Below are 14037 nucleotides of genomic sequence, written 5' to 3'. Positions count from 1 at the left end.
ATTAATAGTGCAAAAAAGATTTTGCTGTGTTTTACTTTTTTGGGTATGATATACTATGGTATATTTTAATACTTATGAATACAGTAGCCTAGCCTACAGTGTACTCTGTACAACATGTACAATACAGTAATTGATAGAAGCCAATTCTGGAGGTTCAATACATTCTGACTATGAAATAATTCAGTAAAAAAAATAAAAAGAAAATAAGTGGACACAAAACAAGAATCAGCTTCGTTCCGACATTCGCATAATTGAGCAATGTCTGGCTGCTGATGACTATGTATAATGACTAAAGTAATGAATATGCATCTTTTCCAGGAAACTTATAATAAGTTATACATTACTTCATGTATCCAATAATAAGTTATACATTACTTCACTGTATCCAATGATATTGTAGATCTCATATTGCATTTATAAAATAATAACAGTCGTCAATAGTTTGGTTTGGAAATCAACTGATGTCGAATACGAGTTTATTTCGCCCTATTTACCTCAGGTTAAATAAGTCTCGTTGTGAACTAAATTATTTTTTTTCGTTAACAGATTGAGTTGGGAGCATGGTTATTGCATTAAAAAAAATAATGATAATCCCGTTCGCTACTTTCACTTACTTTCATCTTAATACAAGCTTACATAAAAATATATCTCCTTTTCTACATAGCATCGTTTTTAAAGTAAACTATGGTGATTGTTTAGTATTGCACAATGGTTGAAATACAAGCAAAATGGATGTTGCTGTTATCCAATTCGGTTGTACTTGGCAAAAAAAGTACAGAGTTCTCGAAGTCCAGGAATGTAACCTCCCTACCCCCCTATTACTGTTATTTCTTATGGGGAAAATGTTTAAATGGCGCATTTTTAATTAACGCAAGCATTCCAGGAATGTAACCCTCGCATTTGTCGAGAGGTGACTGTACTATTTAAAACACAAAATACTGAAAAGTCTTGAAGTAATTTTGCAAGCAAAATATGTCCTGGGCAACTTCATCTTCAGAGTCTGCAATGGAGACTAAGGGACTACTGGTCTTGGGACCCACCCCTGATAATGGTTCCTCTGCCTCCAGAAGTGAGAGAAAGATCTTCATTGGTGGTTAGACGATCAGAATCTCTTGGAGGGTGTTCCTCTGCATTCACTGCTGCCGGACTTCCTTTTGTTTTCAGTTGCCCTTTTGTTTTCAGTTGCCTCCCTCGCAGGGTGGGGCGCTCATTTGGAGGACAGACCGCAACATATCAACGTGTTGGAGTTGAAGGCAGCTTTTCTGGGTCTGAAGGAATTTTGGGAGAAAGTAGAGGGACATCTGTAGTTCTCATGTCGGACAACACCACTGTGATCGCTTCCATGAAGGAGGGGGGGGGGGTTGCCGCTGGTTTCTCACCAACTTTACGCTTTGACAGTCAAGATTCACCAGTGAGCAGTCAAGTATCTCCTCCGAGCGAGAGGCTTTTCTCAGAAGACAGCAGGACTTATGTCCAGCAATCTCAAGAAATCTACCTCTGCCGTTTACCAAGGTTAATGTTTACCAAGGTTAATGGGTAATCTACTGTGATTGGTGTCGTAAATGGGTTTTTCTCTGCTTGAAACCTCGATTCAGGGTATAGCAGACTTTTTGGTCTTCCTCAGGGATGAGAAAGGCTTGTCCGTTTCCACTATTAGAGGCTACAGAGGCCCTGAGTTTAGTGTTACTTCTGGTAGGCGTAGACATCATCTCATCCTGGGAACTCTCCTTGCTGTTTAAAGGGTTTGAACAGTTCTGTTCACTGAGAGAGCTTAAGCCTCCAATGTGGGATGTTTCCGTGGTCCTGAGAAGTTTCACTAAAGTTCCTTATGAACCTTTACGTCATTCCATCAGACAGGAACTTAACGCTCAAAACGGTTTTCGTATTAGCTTTGGTTTCTTCGAAAAGAGTGGAGGTGCTTCATGGCCCGAGCTATTATGTAAAGCACACCAGGGGTTGGGGGTCAGTGTCCTTCGAATTTGTCCCGTAATTAGATTGAAGGTTTGTTCTTGTATGAACAAATGACAAAGTTTCTAAGACAATTTGTATTTTTCATAGCTACAAACCTAAGGTTTTAATGTTTTACTGCCCACCTTTAGCTGCCTGCCCCTCTGTCATCTTATGACATCCTGGGTTGGGAAAGACTAAACGCGATAGCGTGGGTCCGCAGTCTTTGACCAATTTTCACCCAATATACATAGGCGTTGCCAGATCTCGCATATTTCTTGCTTTTCAATCTCTGATTGTTTAACCGGATCCAGCCAGGCACTAGAAAATTATCTTATTGTTAAAACCTCAGGTTTGCATCTATGAAAAATGCAAAATTGTCTCAAAAAGTTTGTCATCTTTTCCAGTATTTATTTTCCTTCAGTGTACAGTAATGTAAACAATACCCAAAACTTTTAAAAATAAATCATATGCACCATATAATTAACCAGTAATGATACTAATGGTGTCACCTGACATCGACTTTCAGACTGCACAATTGACTCGTGAATTTAAAATTGACGACTAAATAAACTTGTGTGAACTAAAAAGTGACAGCTTGAAATAATGTAATGTAGGGTTTGACTTGGTGAGACCAAATAATTTTTTTCTTGATGGCATACAAGAGTAATCAAGATTATATTGAACCTCACCTCTGTACAATCTCCTGATTTTAAGACTACATGTCTAAATATGCACATAGTGAAATCATTTGAATTTTTCATAGAAATACAAACCTTTTGGTGTATGGAAAACCTTCATCCAAAGCTGGTTCAACTTTCTTTTGGGAACAAATTGGTCAAGGAAAGATTGCAGTAACAATTATATTTCCCATGAGTAAAATAAATGATTTATATGGAATATTTTTTTGTTTTCAGTTAGCAAAGGATTTGTTGCATCCCACTCCTGCTGAGAGGGAGAAGAGAAAGTGCAAGCTCAAGAGACTTGTGCAGCACCCAAATTCATTTTTCATGGATGTTAAATGCCCAGGTAAGCATTATAATTATCTTAGAAGGTTTTCCTTTATTGAAAACGAAGTAGGTAGGGCCTTCTGCCATTCTTTTGGAGGGTTAGATCCCCACTGTATACATATATTACCATTATGACAAAAGTTTTTATCATGATGACAAACTGTTTTATTTATTTAGTAAGGTAAATTACTAACTGGATTTTGTGGTGAATGCTCCACATCTCTGTCTCTTTCCCATCAATTTTGCAATTAGACAAAGTGTTCATTTGGCCAGCATTGGTAAAATAACCATTTCTCCAACTGCAAAAATGTTCATTCATAGACAAACATGTTAAAACAACTTCTATGTCCATACATTTATGTGAAAATTAAATTGGTTATGATGCAGTGTATACATGGTAATCTGTATTTATAAAAAAATATGTAGTGGAGGATTGCTTCCACCCTAGTCAGTATCCTATACTATCTTTATGTAAAAATTGTCATTTTGGCCATTAAGATTTAACGAAAAAGGAAAATAACGTTAGCTTTGGATTTTCAGGTTGTTTCAAGATTTCCACAGTTTTTTCCCATGCCCAGACAGTAGGTTGCGTGTGGTTTGGATGTGCGACTGTCTTGTGCCAACCTACTGGTGGCAAGGCTAAATTGACAGACGGTAGTAGATTCTTATACTACAGGCAATCTCCGGTTATTGGCGGACTTGGTTAATGGCGATCCACTTTTACGGCGTTTGTCTAGTGCCATAAAGTCGGTGATTTATGGTGGCATAACATGCAGTTCCAGCTATCGGTACCATAAGGTCACAATAATAGAGTTATGCTGCTATAACGTAACCTAAGGGAGGCGCCATTAACCAAATATGGGTTCCATAAGTGCCATAAATCACTAAGTTTCAGTTACTGACAGTTTTCACTTATGAGCACCCTGCCAATAACCAGGGACTGCCTTTATTAAATTTGTTCTTGTTCATGTAATTGTACTTATTTTTCCCCCCTTTCAATATAGTGTGCTGTATTTGGGAATGGTTAGCATGTATAAATATCCCTCCTCCTCTTTTTTTTTTATTTTTTTTATTTTTATATATATACGTATTTAGCTTGCTTTTATGCCAATTTGTTTATTATTATTGGTCTAATCTTGTAACTCAATCTTTGACTTGTTCTCTTCATCCATTGGATGTGAAATTTTGCTTGGTTACTGAATCCTGGTGACAATACATACATGATCAATTAGGTCAGCAGTGACCCTTCCCCCATATCTCAGGGTTTTCTATGAAACTTCAGTGTTTTCACAACTTCTTTGACTAGAATAATTTAATAACTACGGATTTTTCAAACCTCCTTTGGTTCAACATATCAATTTTGTCAGCTACAATTGTAAATGAGTTATATTTTCTATAAAAACTGATAAGTATTAAATTTTTATTTTCTTAAAACTTATTAACCCTCTTATGCCGAAGCCCTAAAAATCAAAACCTCTCCTGTATGCCGGCGCCGGTTTGGAGTGAGTGCGGAAGCGGAAAAAATAATTCTTTCAAAAATCACAGCGCGCGTAGTTTTAAAGATTAAGAGTTAATTTTTGGCTCATTTTTTTGTCATTGCCTGAAGTTTAGTATGCAATCATCAAAAATTAAAAATAATATCATTATCATATGTAAATAATGCGATATATGGTAGCGAAAAAAAAAAATTCATAGATAATTGTATTCAAATCACGCTGTGCAAAAACGGTCAAAGCTAACGAGTTACTTTTTTTTTCCGTTGTATTGTACACTAAATTGCAATCATTTTGATATATAATACATAGTAAAACAATAAAAGCAACACTGGAAAAATGTTATCACAAAATGATGTACGAATTCGTAACGCGCGGACGTAAAAAAAAATGTTATTTTCAAAAATTCACCGTAATTCTAAATATTGTTCTAGAGACAAATTATTTAATATTACGATACTGTAAGAGGTTTGTAGATTAGAATTGCAGATTTCGACCATTTCGGACGAGTTAAATTTGACCGAATGTCGAAATTTTTATATATATTTTTTTTTTATATCCACATATTTGGAGATGGAAAAAAGCTACAACCTTCACTTATTTTTTATTGTATTCTTCATGAATTTGCGCACATTTTGATATATGAAACACTATAAAACAGCTAATATGAAAAGGAGCAAATATTAGGATAATGCGATGTACGTATTTCGGAGGACTTGCGGCCGCAAATCGGCGCGCGGAGTGAAGGTAAAAAGTATATATAAAAATTCACCATAAATCACAATATTGTTCTAGAGACTTCAAATTTTTTCGAAATGAAGAAAAATAACGGAATGTTACTAGGCCATAAGAGTTTTAGCTTACAATTGCGTTTTTCAACTAATTCGGTAGAGTCAAATTTGACCGAATGTGATTTTTTTTCTATTTATCGTGATTTATATGCAAATATTTCGAAAAAAGAGAAAAGCTACAACCTTCAATCATTTTTAATTGTATTACTCATGAATTGTGCACATTTTCATATATACAACTTTATGTAACAGCTAATTTTAAATGTTGCAAACATTTCGACAATCGCACAAAAAAAATTCTGATTTTGTCGAAGAGTTACCTGCGCGGACGTAAGGAAAATGATTTTTTTTTTTTTTTTTTTTTTTTTTTTCATAAATTCACCATAAATCGAAATATTGTGCTAGAGACCTCCAAGTTTTTGCAAAATGAAGGTAAATGATTGAATATTACTAGAATATAAGAGTTTTATCTTACAATTGCGTTTTTAGACCATTTCGGTAGAGTCAAAGTTGACCAAAGTTGAAATTTTTGCACTTAACGTTATTTATATGAAAATATTTCGAAACTGATAAAAACTACAACCATGGGTTGTTTTTAGTTGTATTGTGCATGAAATTGCGCACATTTCCCCCCATATATAAAAACTTATGTAACGGCAAATTTTAAAAGGGTGCAAACATTAGGACAATCGCACGAAAAAATTTATCGGAAGAGTTATCGCATGAACGTAAGGAAAAAGTTTTTTCATAAATTCACCATAAATCGAAATATTGTGCTAGAGACTTCCAATTTGTTGCAAAATGAAGGCAAATGATTGAATATTACTATAATATAAGAATTTTAGCTTACAATTGCGTTTCTCAACCATTTCGGTAGAGTCAAAGTTGACCGAAGGTTGAAATTTTTTCACATCGTTATTTATATGAAAATATTTCAAAACTGATAAAAGTTACAATCATGAGTATTTTTTTGATTACTTCTTTACATGAAATTGCGCACATTTTCATATATAATACTTCATGTAAAGGATAATTTAAAATGGTGCAAAAATTATGTCAGTGACGAAATAATTTTTGAGATGTGTCACTGATACTTTTTAGTGCGATAAGAAAGAAATTCGCGCTTGCGCGCCTGCGTAGCGATTGTAAACAAAACAACACCTTGATCCGTTGAACTCCCAGCATCCCCAAGCGAGTGATTCAAAAGTTTTCGGCTGGTAGGCCTATAAGTATTTTTCCACGAATTTAAAAAAAAAACTTTTTTGAGCCGACGTATGATACGTCCAATCGGCATACGGGAGACATTTTGACTCGACGTTTAATACGTCCAATCGGCGTAAGAGGGTTAAAATGCACTAAAAAAGGGGGGGGGGAATATTTGAGACCCCCAGGATTTTCTTATAAAATAATCGTCTACAGAAATAAAAGCTTTTCCTTCCATGTTTGGCATCCACTTTTATTTTTGTAAGAAAATCTTGGTGTCTCAAAAAAATCTCTGGTATTTGACTATCGGCTCTGTATTGGGAACTTCATCAACAGTAAATTTCAAGACTCCACCTGCATATATGTTGTGATATCAATGAAGCTGACAGGTATATACATAAAAGGTTAGTAGTTCTGAAGTACTGTAGGCTTATTAAAACCCATTATTGCTGGACTGTTACAGTTTTAATATTGTATGCGTTATCATTAGTAAAATAAAAGTGGAAAGCATTTGATGATCAAAACTCAAATACCTGTCTTAATTAAATGAGACTCACTCTGAGGTAGTCTGCACAGGATTAATTATCTTGGTGCTTTATGTAGCATCATCATAATGTGTTGTTGAAAAAACATTTATTTTGTTTAATTATGTATTTTTCCACGTGTATGAACTTATACAACACTGATTGGCAATAAGGTCTGTATAATTTTTTTTTGAGTGAGCTGTGGGTAAAATTTGTAGGAACTTCATTGATTTTTTATTAAAATATCCCTGGCGGAGTTAATATCTTTGATCACATCACACATTTTTGTAATAAAAAAGGATGAAAAGGATTAATTATTGGAGAATAGAGTACTTTTATTTCCCATTCCAAGCCCAGCCCCTAAAACTAGTTGAGGAACTGATTGATGTGACATTGTCGTTTGCCCACTCCTATCATGATACTTTTGCAGAATTAATTTTTTTCATGAAGCACAACACATTAAGATGAGAGCATGAAAAACAGGAAGAGGAAAGGGAACAATATGTCAACAGATTGTTAACTTATGGTATTACGGTGTTATATGCATGCCATGTTGACTTGTGTTAATACAATTTTATATGCATGCATTTTGTAAAGAATAATAGGATTAAAACTTCTAAACAAAAGTTGTGTAGGTGTCATTTGCAGACGGAATGTTATTATTTGGTAGATGACTTAAAATTTGTTAGTCCCTTATAAAAGACAGTTCTGGCTGGTTAATGTTCATGATATGATAAATTTTGGTGTAATTTTTGTTATTGTTACTTTATTAAATGTTTCTTAAAGGGGCAATGCAACAAACTAAAATAACCATAAATGTTTTATTTCTTTTTTTTTATTAATAACTACAGCAACTAGGAGAATATGGCGTTCATATACGTGCAGTATGTAATTTATTGCTATTTAGAAACGGAATTTGAGGCCAAAGGCCAAGCACTGGATAAAAAAAAAATTTGATAGTAACCAGGTTGTTGTTATGCACTACTTAGCTGTACCCGTTTTATGAAATATTGTCAGGCTGTGTCCCAACATCCTCGGACATCATCCAGATAATTCCATATACAGATAAGATTTCAAATTTTTATTAAACCTAGATACCTTCTATTCTCAGAGGGTTGGTAGTTGCAAATTTCCTTGGGGCATGGATTTAATTGGTTGTATGTATAGTTGAGAAATGGAACATTGAAGTAGAAAGGGTTAAGAGGAAAATTCTTTGGAATATTAGCAACAGAAAAGGGGGGGGGGGGGGGGGGAGGCTGTTAGTCTAAATTTATTATCCAAGGTAGGTATAAGACTTACAAAGCCAGGTTATTTTGCAAATGCTGTCTGTAGTAAGTTGTGTAACCAATGCCATAGGTTCTGTAGTAATGTCTTAAATCACTGACAGCTAATACCTTTTCTTTTTATTTTCAGGGTGTTCATTCAGAAGGAAGCAAAACTGATTGTGTTGGAAGAGCCTCCCTTAAAATTCCTTTTGTCTGTTATTACCATGAACTGAGACTTATTATATTGAGAGGCTAAACATGTGTTTTCTTGAAATTTATCCTCTTGAATGCTAGTGAGAAAGCTTTTACTAATAGTGGAAATTATCAATCGGTGGAAAATATGTAAAGCAAGAAGGCAGCTTTTAGTTTTGACAGTGTTACTTGCAAATTAATATGGTTAAAGTTTGGTGACGGTGTTACTTCGCAAATTAATATGGTTAAACGCTTGGTGACAGTGTAACTTTGATGTTAAAAAAATTCAAAATCATCCTTTATTTGATTTTAGTTGAAACACAAGGTTGCTTATATCAAATAGGAAGTGGAGCCCTGCTGAAATGAGGGTTGGCAGTCATGGCATGACTGGGAATTTTCTTACCTCACAAGCCAAGGGAATTGCTGGGCAATATTATAGACAGATGCATATATGAGGTATAAACCTGCAATTACTAGTGAGAGTATTCTGTGAAAGTTTAGTTCATTTATGTTGGAAGCTTTTGTTCATTGAAATTTATTGAGAGATCAGGAAATAATTACTGTTGCCTTAAAGTTACCATGGACAAACAGATATGTCATCCTTCACTGTAAAGTATGAAGAATCCCTGCATGTAAGAGACTCGAATGTCCACTAAAATGGTAGCAGTATGGCTTTCCAGGAAAATGTCTGTATTATAATTTTCTAGGATATATACTGGCAACCTTTCTGAAGAAGTACTGCAGTTTTAGACAACTTTCTGCAAGAAATTTCTTCCTTTCATGATGTAAAGTGAATTCTCAAATATGAAATGCAAAAACATCACATGCAAATTACCATTCAAAATTACCGGCAATCAGGCTTTTCAATCTACCTTATCAGCTTTGCCTACATTATTAATTTTCCATAAAATATGAAGGAGGGTGAGGTTGGATGGCATTGCTTTCCAATAGAATTAAAGTAGCCCGTGTGACGCAAAGAGAGATGACAGTATGATACTGAGGTCTGTTCTTACTGCTGGCCAGTCCTCATGACAATACAAGCTTTGTGTATACCGTCTCTTAAGCATGATGCCTTTAAAAAAGGGATTCATCCATATTTAAAAGTTAAGTGTTGTGTCTACTGTGGATGATAATATGATGAATAATTAATAACTTATAATATTTATTATATTTTTGATGATATAGGTACTGTACATCAAACATTGATAACAAAGATGGAAATGACCACCACCAGCTCCCCTCCCAAGTTTATATTCAAGCAAAGAACATCCAAACCAAACAAGATAAGGAAAAAAAAAAATTCATACCCAGGTCCAACCTTAATTCACTTCTTGGGAATGAAAATGTGTCATGATTACTGGTACTATTTAGGTAAAAAGATATGTCGCTAAAACCTGAAAATTATGTTTATAACCAGTTGTCTAACCATGGAAGTGTCTCTTATTTAGACAAATTAAGGAAAACACTTGGTTGACTGAAATCTTCAAACAAACTGAAAAGTTATGCCCAGAACAAGATCCAGGGTATATAGTTATATTATCAGACGAGAACGAAAGATAAAAAATCACCTTACTCTCCTCAAACAAGACGAGATTGAATCTGTACACCCCAGCAAAAAATTAAAGTGGGAACATTTGAGTTTAGCAACAAAAAATTTAAAAATTTAAATTCTAAACCAAGACAGTGCTAAAACCATATTGACAAACTACCAGTGTTAAAATTGTAGTACATAGTGGGCAAAACAAGAACCAATGACAGCATATGCACAAACCTTAGGTCTAATGATCATGCAACAATGGAATTGAAGAACACAGGGGTTGGGCTAATACATCATGCTATGTAGAATAAAAAGAATGTCCATTTTCTCTTAACATGCTGAAATAAAAATTTTCAAGATATGGAAGGTATGTCCAAGAGGCAAAAATGCAGATGAAACTATGGCTTTTAATTGACTGTCCAAAACGTTTACTTCACAAACCAAAGCTTTGCTAATATCACAGGGATTACATGAGGGGAAGAGTCAGGAGTTTCTCTCTTCTGTTTTGAAGGTTACTGATCTCATTCGTGAATTCAGTAATTTATCGGGTAAGATTGAGACTACATCTCCTATGGGCATAGAGGCCTTGTCGCACCAGCTCCACTCATTTGACAGTCGAGGTACACCAGTGGGTGAACGACAACTTGGTGGAGCTCGTGGACAGGTACGTTCGTGAGTCTAAGTTCTAACTACAGTGTACACAGGGACTCTCCATCAGGACCTAGCAGACAAGCTGTTTCTCCTGTGGGGAAGACCCATTTCAGACCTCTTTGCCATGCACTCACTTGAACAGGAAACTATAGGTCTGCTGCTTGATGGTCCAAGATCCTTTTGCTGAGGTGGAGGATGCCCTTCAGCACCCAGGAAAAATCTAGAGGTTTATGTCAGGTCCTGAACACATTAACTTTAGGAATCTCAGGATGACCTTGGTAGTGCCCCTGTGGCCCCAGGTAGTGTGGTTCCCAGACCTTCTGTCAGCAGTTCTTAGTCTAGAGTTCAAACCTTATTTTCCATTTTAGCCTTGCCTAAGTGGTCATGGAGTTTCTAGCTGGTTCAAGTAAGCTCAAAAATTTAATTAGTATATAATTTTCTATGCTGTAGTGCTTCTCCTTTTCCTTTCTAAACTATATTATTAGTCATTATTTTTCCAGGTTTCTGATTCTATCCATTACTTTTTGATAGCATAGCTGCTGGTCTTCATCAAAGGCTTGAAGGGAAGCATTGTTGGGCTCCAAAATTTCACTCGCAAATGTAACCTCCATATTGCTGTTTTCCCCTATCTGTTGGGACCCCTTTTTGAAGTCTGGTGAGACTGTTGTCTCACCACTCACCGAGTGAGCCTATAAACAGAATTGCACAATGTACATATACATAACTGTTCCTTAGAAAAATTGAGAATCTGGAAAACGTATCCTTGAGAGTTTTCCTTTGAGGATTTAGTGGCTATGCTACAAAGAAACAGCTTTAGTGGCTTTTGATGAGAAAAGGCTAATTGGAGGGGTTGCTGTGGTAGTGTTTAACACTCGCCCCAGTTTTATACCGACACCTTTTATATAGGCGGGTGAGCGAGTCAGAGAGTTCTGACCATGTCCAATTTAGCAGTTCTCTGGTATTATAGCAATATTTTTAAAAGAAATAGTGCTAAAGGAGACATATTTCACTGGGCCACACGGCTTCTTCGCCCAAAAATAGATTTTTCCTACGTCAAAATCCCTTTTTTGGTAGCCAATGTGAGTCCTCTAAAAGAAACTCAAGTACTCATTTTGCAAGTCTGTTGTCGGGCTCATTCAATGAGTTTTCTGACAACACTTCGAAAAGGGTCCAAACAGATAAGGGGAGGAAGTAGTAGGAGTTACATTGCAAGATCAAAATATTGCCGCCAACCAATGCTTCCTCTCAAGCCTTTTGAGGATATACAGCAGCTACATAAATAGGTTTTTTTTTTTCTTATATCATGATCTTTTTTATCATGAGACCATTCCTAGGTAGTTTTTTAACTCTAAATTTAAAGAATACAAATTCTCATGAAAAATTTCTTTTTTATTCAATGTACAATAAAGGGTAATGTACTTGCAAATTTAACATGTAAAAAAAAATAAAAAAAAACTAAAAAATGGGTAGGTGATCGCCAACATTGAAAAAAAAATAAATTTTGAAAAAAAAAAAAAACAATCTCGATGGAAAGACCCTAACAAAAAGAATTAAAAAAAAAAATCTGCAAAGTCGGTTGTACCTGAGAATAAGTGTAGTACTGTATATAGAAGTAATTTTAAAAGTACATACTGAATAATGAAAAAAATGGGATGATGTGAATGTAATGCACTATGTTATCATATCAAATTACTATTGAAGAATCCCAAGCATATTTCTTGGTTATATTTGAAGAGCCAATTAACTTGTAGTCTTCTTCACTGAGATCAAAGTTCAAGTCATAGTTCTCAAAATATGATCCATATTTGTTGACTTAGGCAACACACCTGTTGAAAAGTGAAAAAATATATTTAGAAATGCATTTTTTAAAATCTTAATAAATGACATACACAAGGGATTTTGAAGACCACAACAATAGTATAGTTTTATAGTGCCAGTCAGATTGCAGGGGAAAAAGCAACTGTTTTACAATATCAATATCTTGGTAAGATTTAAAATAATTACAAACACTACAATCATCTGCCTTGTTGCAGTGTTAAGTTTATTTTGGCTAGGATGCTGCTCCATGAAGTCGGTACTTAGATTTCTCACTACGTAAAAGACAACAATTTGGCTGGGAATGTATTTAGATAAAAAAATTTATAACTGCAGATTTTATGAGAAAGAAAACTTTTTATACAAACTCATAAATCATAATTCTAATCGCTGTCAGATTCCTAAGAAAACAGCTTCTGAATAACTTCAAGATAGAAGAATAGATAGAATATCAATAGATCAACTTAAAGGTGGAAGAATAGCTAGAATATCAATCACTGAGCGACACTATCTGACCTAGTGGTAGATAGTTTCTGGGCCTGCTCATGCTCTTCTTAAACAGCCAAAACAAGGGGACTGGGAGAATGCACGTCTGTATGAAAGATGGGTTTATATGAAAATGTTGTAGTTTACAAAAAACACAATTGTTTTATAACAAACAAAAATCATAATTTCCCTGAATACCTGAATTGTTATATAGCTGGAAGGATAGGAGAAAATAATTTACAGCTATGAGATGCCAATGGGTTTTTAATCACTTCAACAAATGATCAAGTAAGGAACTAACCATTTAAAGACAGTTGCTGCTCATAACCCAAGAATACCATGATGGGGGAATTAAGCAGATAAAAAAAAATGAGGAAGGAGGGCAGAAGAATGTACTTCGTTCATTGGAGATAACACGTTCTGAAATTGCTGACAGTCCCATGAAGTAACACTTAATCCAAGGTACACATCATATACTAGGTGCAACTTAGTGAAGGTAGACTGACATTTCCGTGTCAATTCTCAGAGGATGGTCGATATCTTGAGATTCCTTTTAAATGCAACAAGGTCAGTGATTTTGGAAACTGTCCCTTTTACTTGAGAAGCTTCCCCCTCTGACACCACCAGCATCAACCCTATGGAGTCAGCAACTTACCGCCTAAAACGCTGGCGAGAAACTGACCACTGCCCAATGGGTGAGGCCATCCAGAGTCCATATGAGTCTTCCCCATCGAACAAACCTTTGCAGAAAGGATTGGGTTACTCTTAATCGAGCAAGAGCTAGTTGGAAGGACTGGAGACAATCTTCTTAATTGGGGTCTTGCCCCCTCCCTGTCTTGAGTGCCCATCCCATGGGTGTGAATATGGACCAATCTGTACAGATTTGTAATCCATCCAATACCCTTAATAGGGTATTTTGTATCTTACCTATGATGATTGTGTGGAAGAGAGAATGAGTGAGTTGGGTGGTTTCCTCTTTTTTCCTCTCTTCTTCCTACGGGCGGGTTGTTGGAGGAATTGACACATCATGTGCTGGACTGGTTTGATACAAGTGAGTAAGGTAGCCCATATGAAAAAAAAGTTGGTGTGTTTTTGATCTTTGAAATACCAAAACCCCTCTATT

The 14037-nt window shown here is 35.5% G+C and overlaps 2 protein-coding genes and 1 long non-coding RNA gene across 3 annotated transcripts in view; 1 reads left to right on the top strand and 2 right to left on the bottom strand.

Moving 5' to 3' along the window:
- LOC135217278 (small ribosomal subunit protein eS27) overlaps positions 1-14037 on the bottom strand; it is a 205202-nt gene that overhangs the window by 17053 nt on the left and 174112 nt on the right. The window lies entirely within an intron of this gene.
- LOC135217030 (uncharacterized) lies at positions 6433-8720 on the top strand. Its single transcript, XR_010315006.1, has 2 exons — positions 6433-6848; positions 8382-8720. It is a non-coding gene; the product is annotated as an uncharacterized LOC135217030 (long non-coding RNA).
- LOC135217221 (uncharacterized) overlaps positions 11102-14037 on the bottom strand; it is a 75298-nt gene continuing 72362 nt past the window's right edge. The window contains exons 4-5 of the mRNA XM_064252951.1: positions 12307-12373; positions 11102-11302 (exon numbers count right to left, since the gene is read on the bottom strand). Coding sequence (XP_064109021.1) covers positions 11102-11302; positions 12307-12373 — 268 coding nt within the window. The remainder of the gene's footprint in view (positions 11303-12306; positions 12374-14037) is intronic.

This window comes from Macrobrachium nipponense, chromosome 7 (genome assembly GCF_015104395.2).
Source record: "Macrobrachium nipponense isolate FS-2020 chromosome 7, ASM1510439v2, whole genome shotgun sequence".
NCBI lineage: Eukaryota > Metazoa > Arthropoda > Malacostraca > Decapoda > Palaemonidae > Macrobrachium > Macrobrachium nipponense.
The sequence above is the reverse complement of the archived record's forward strand: the minus strand, read 5'-3'. Positions and strand labels throughout refer to the sequence as shown.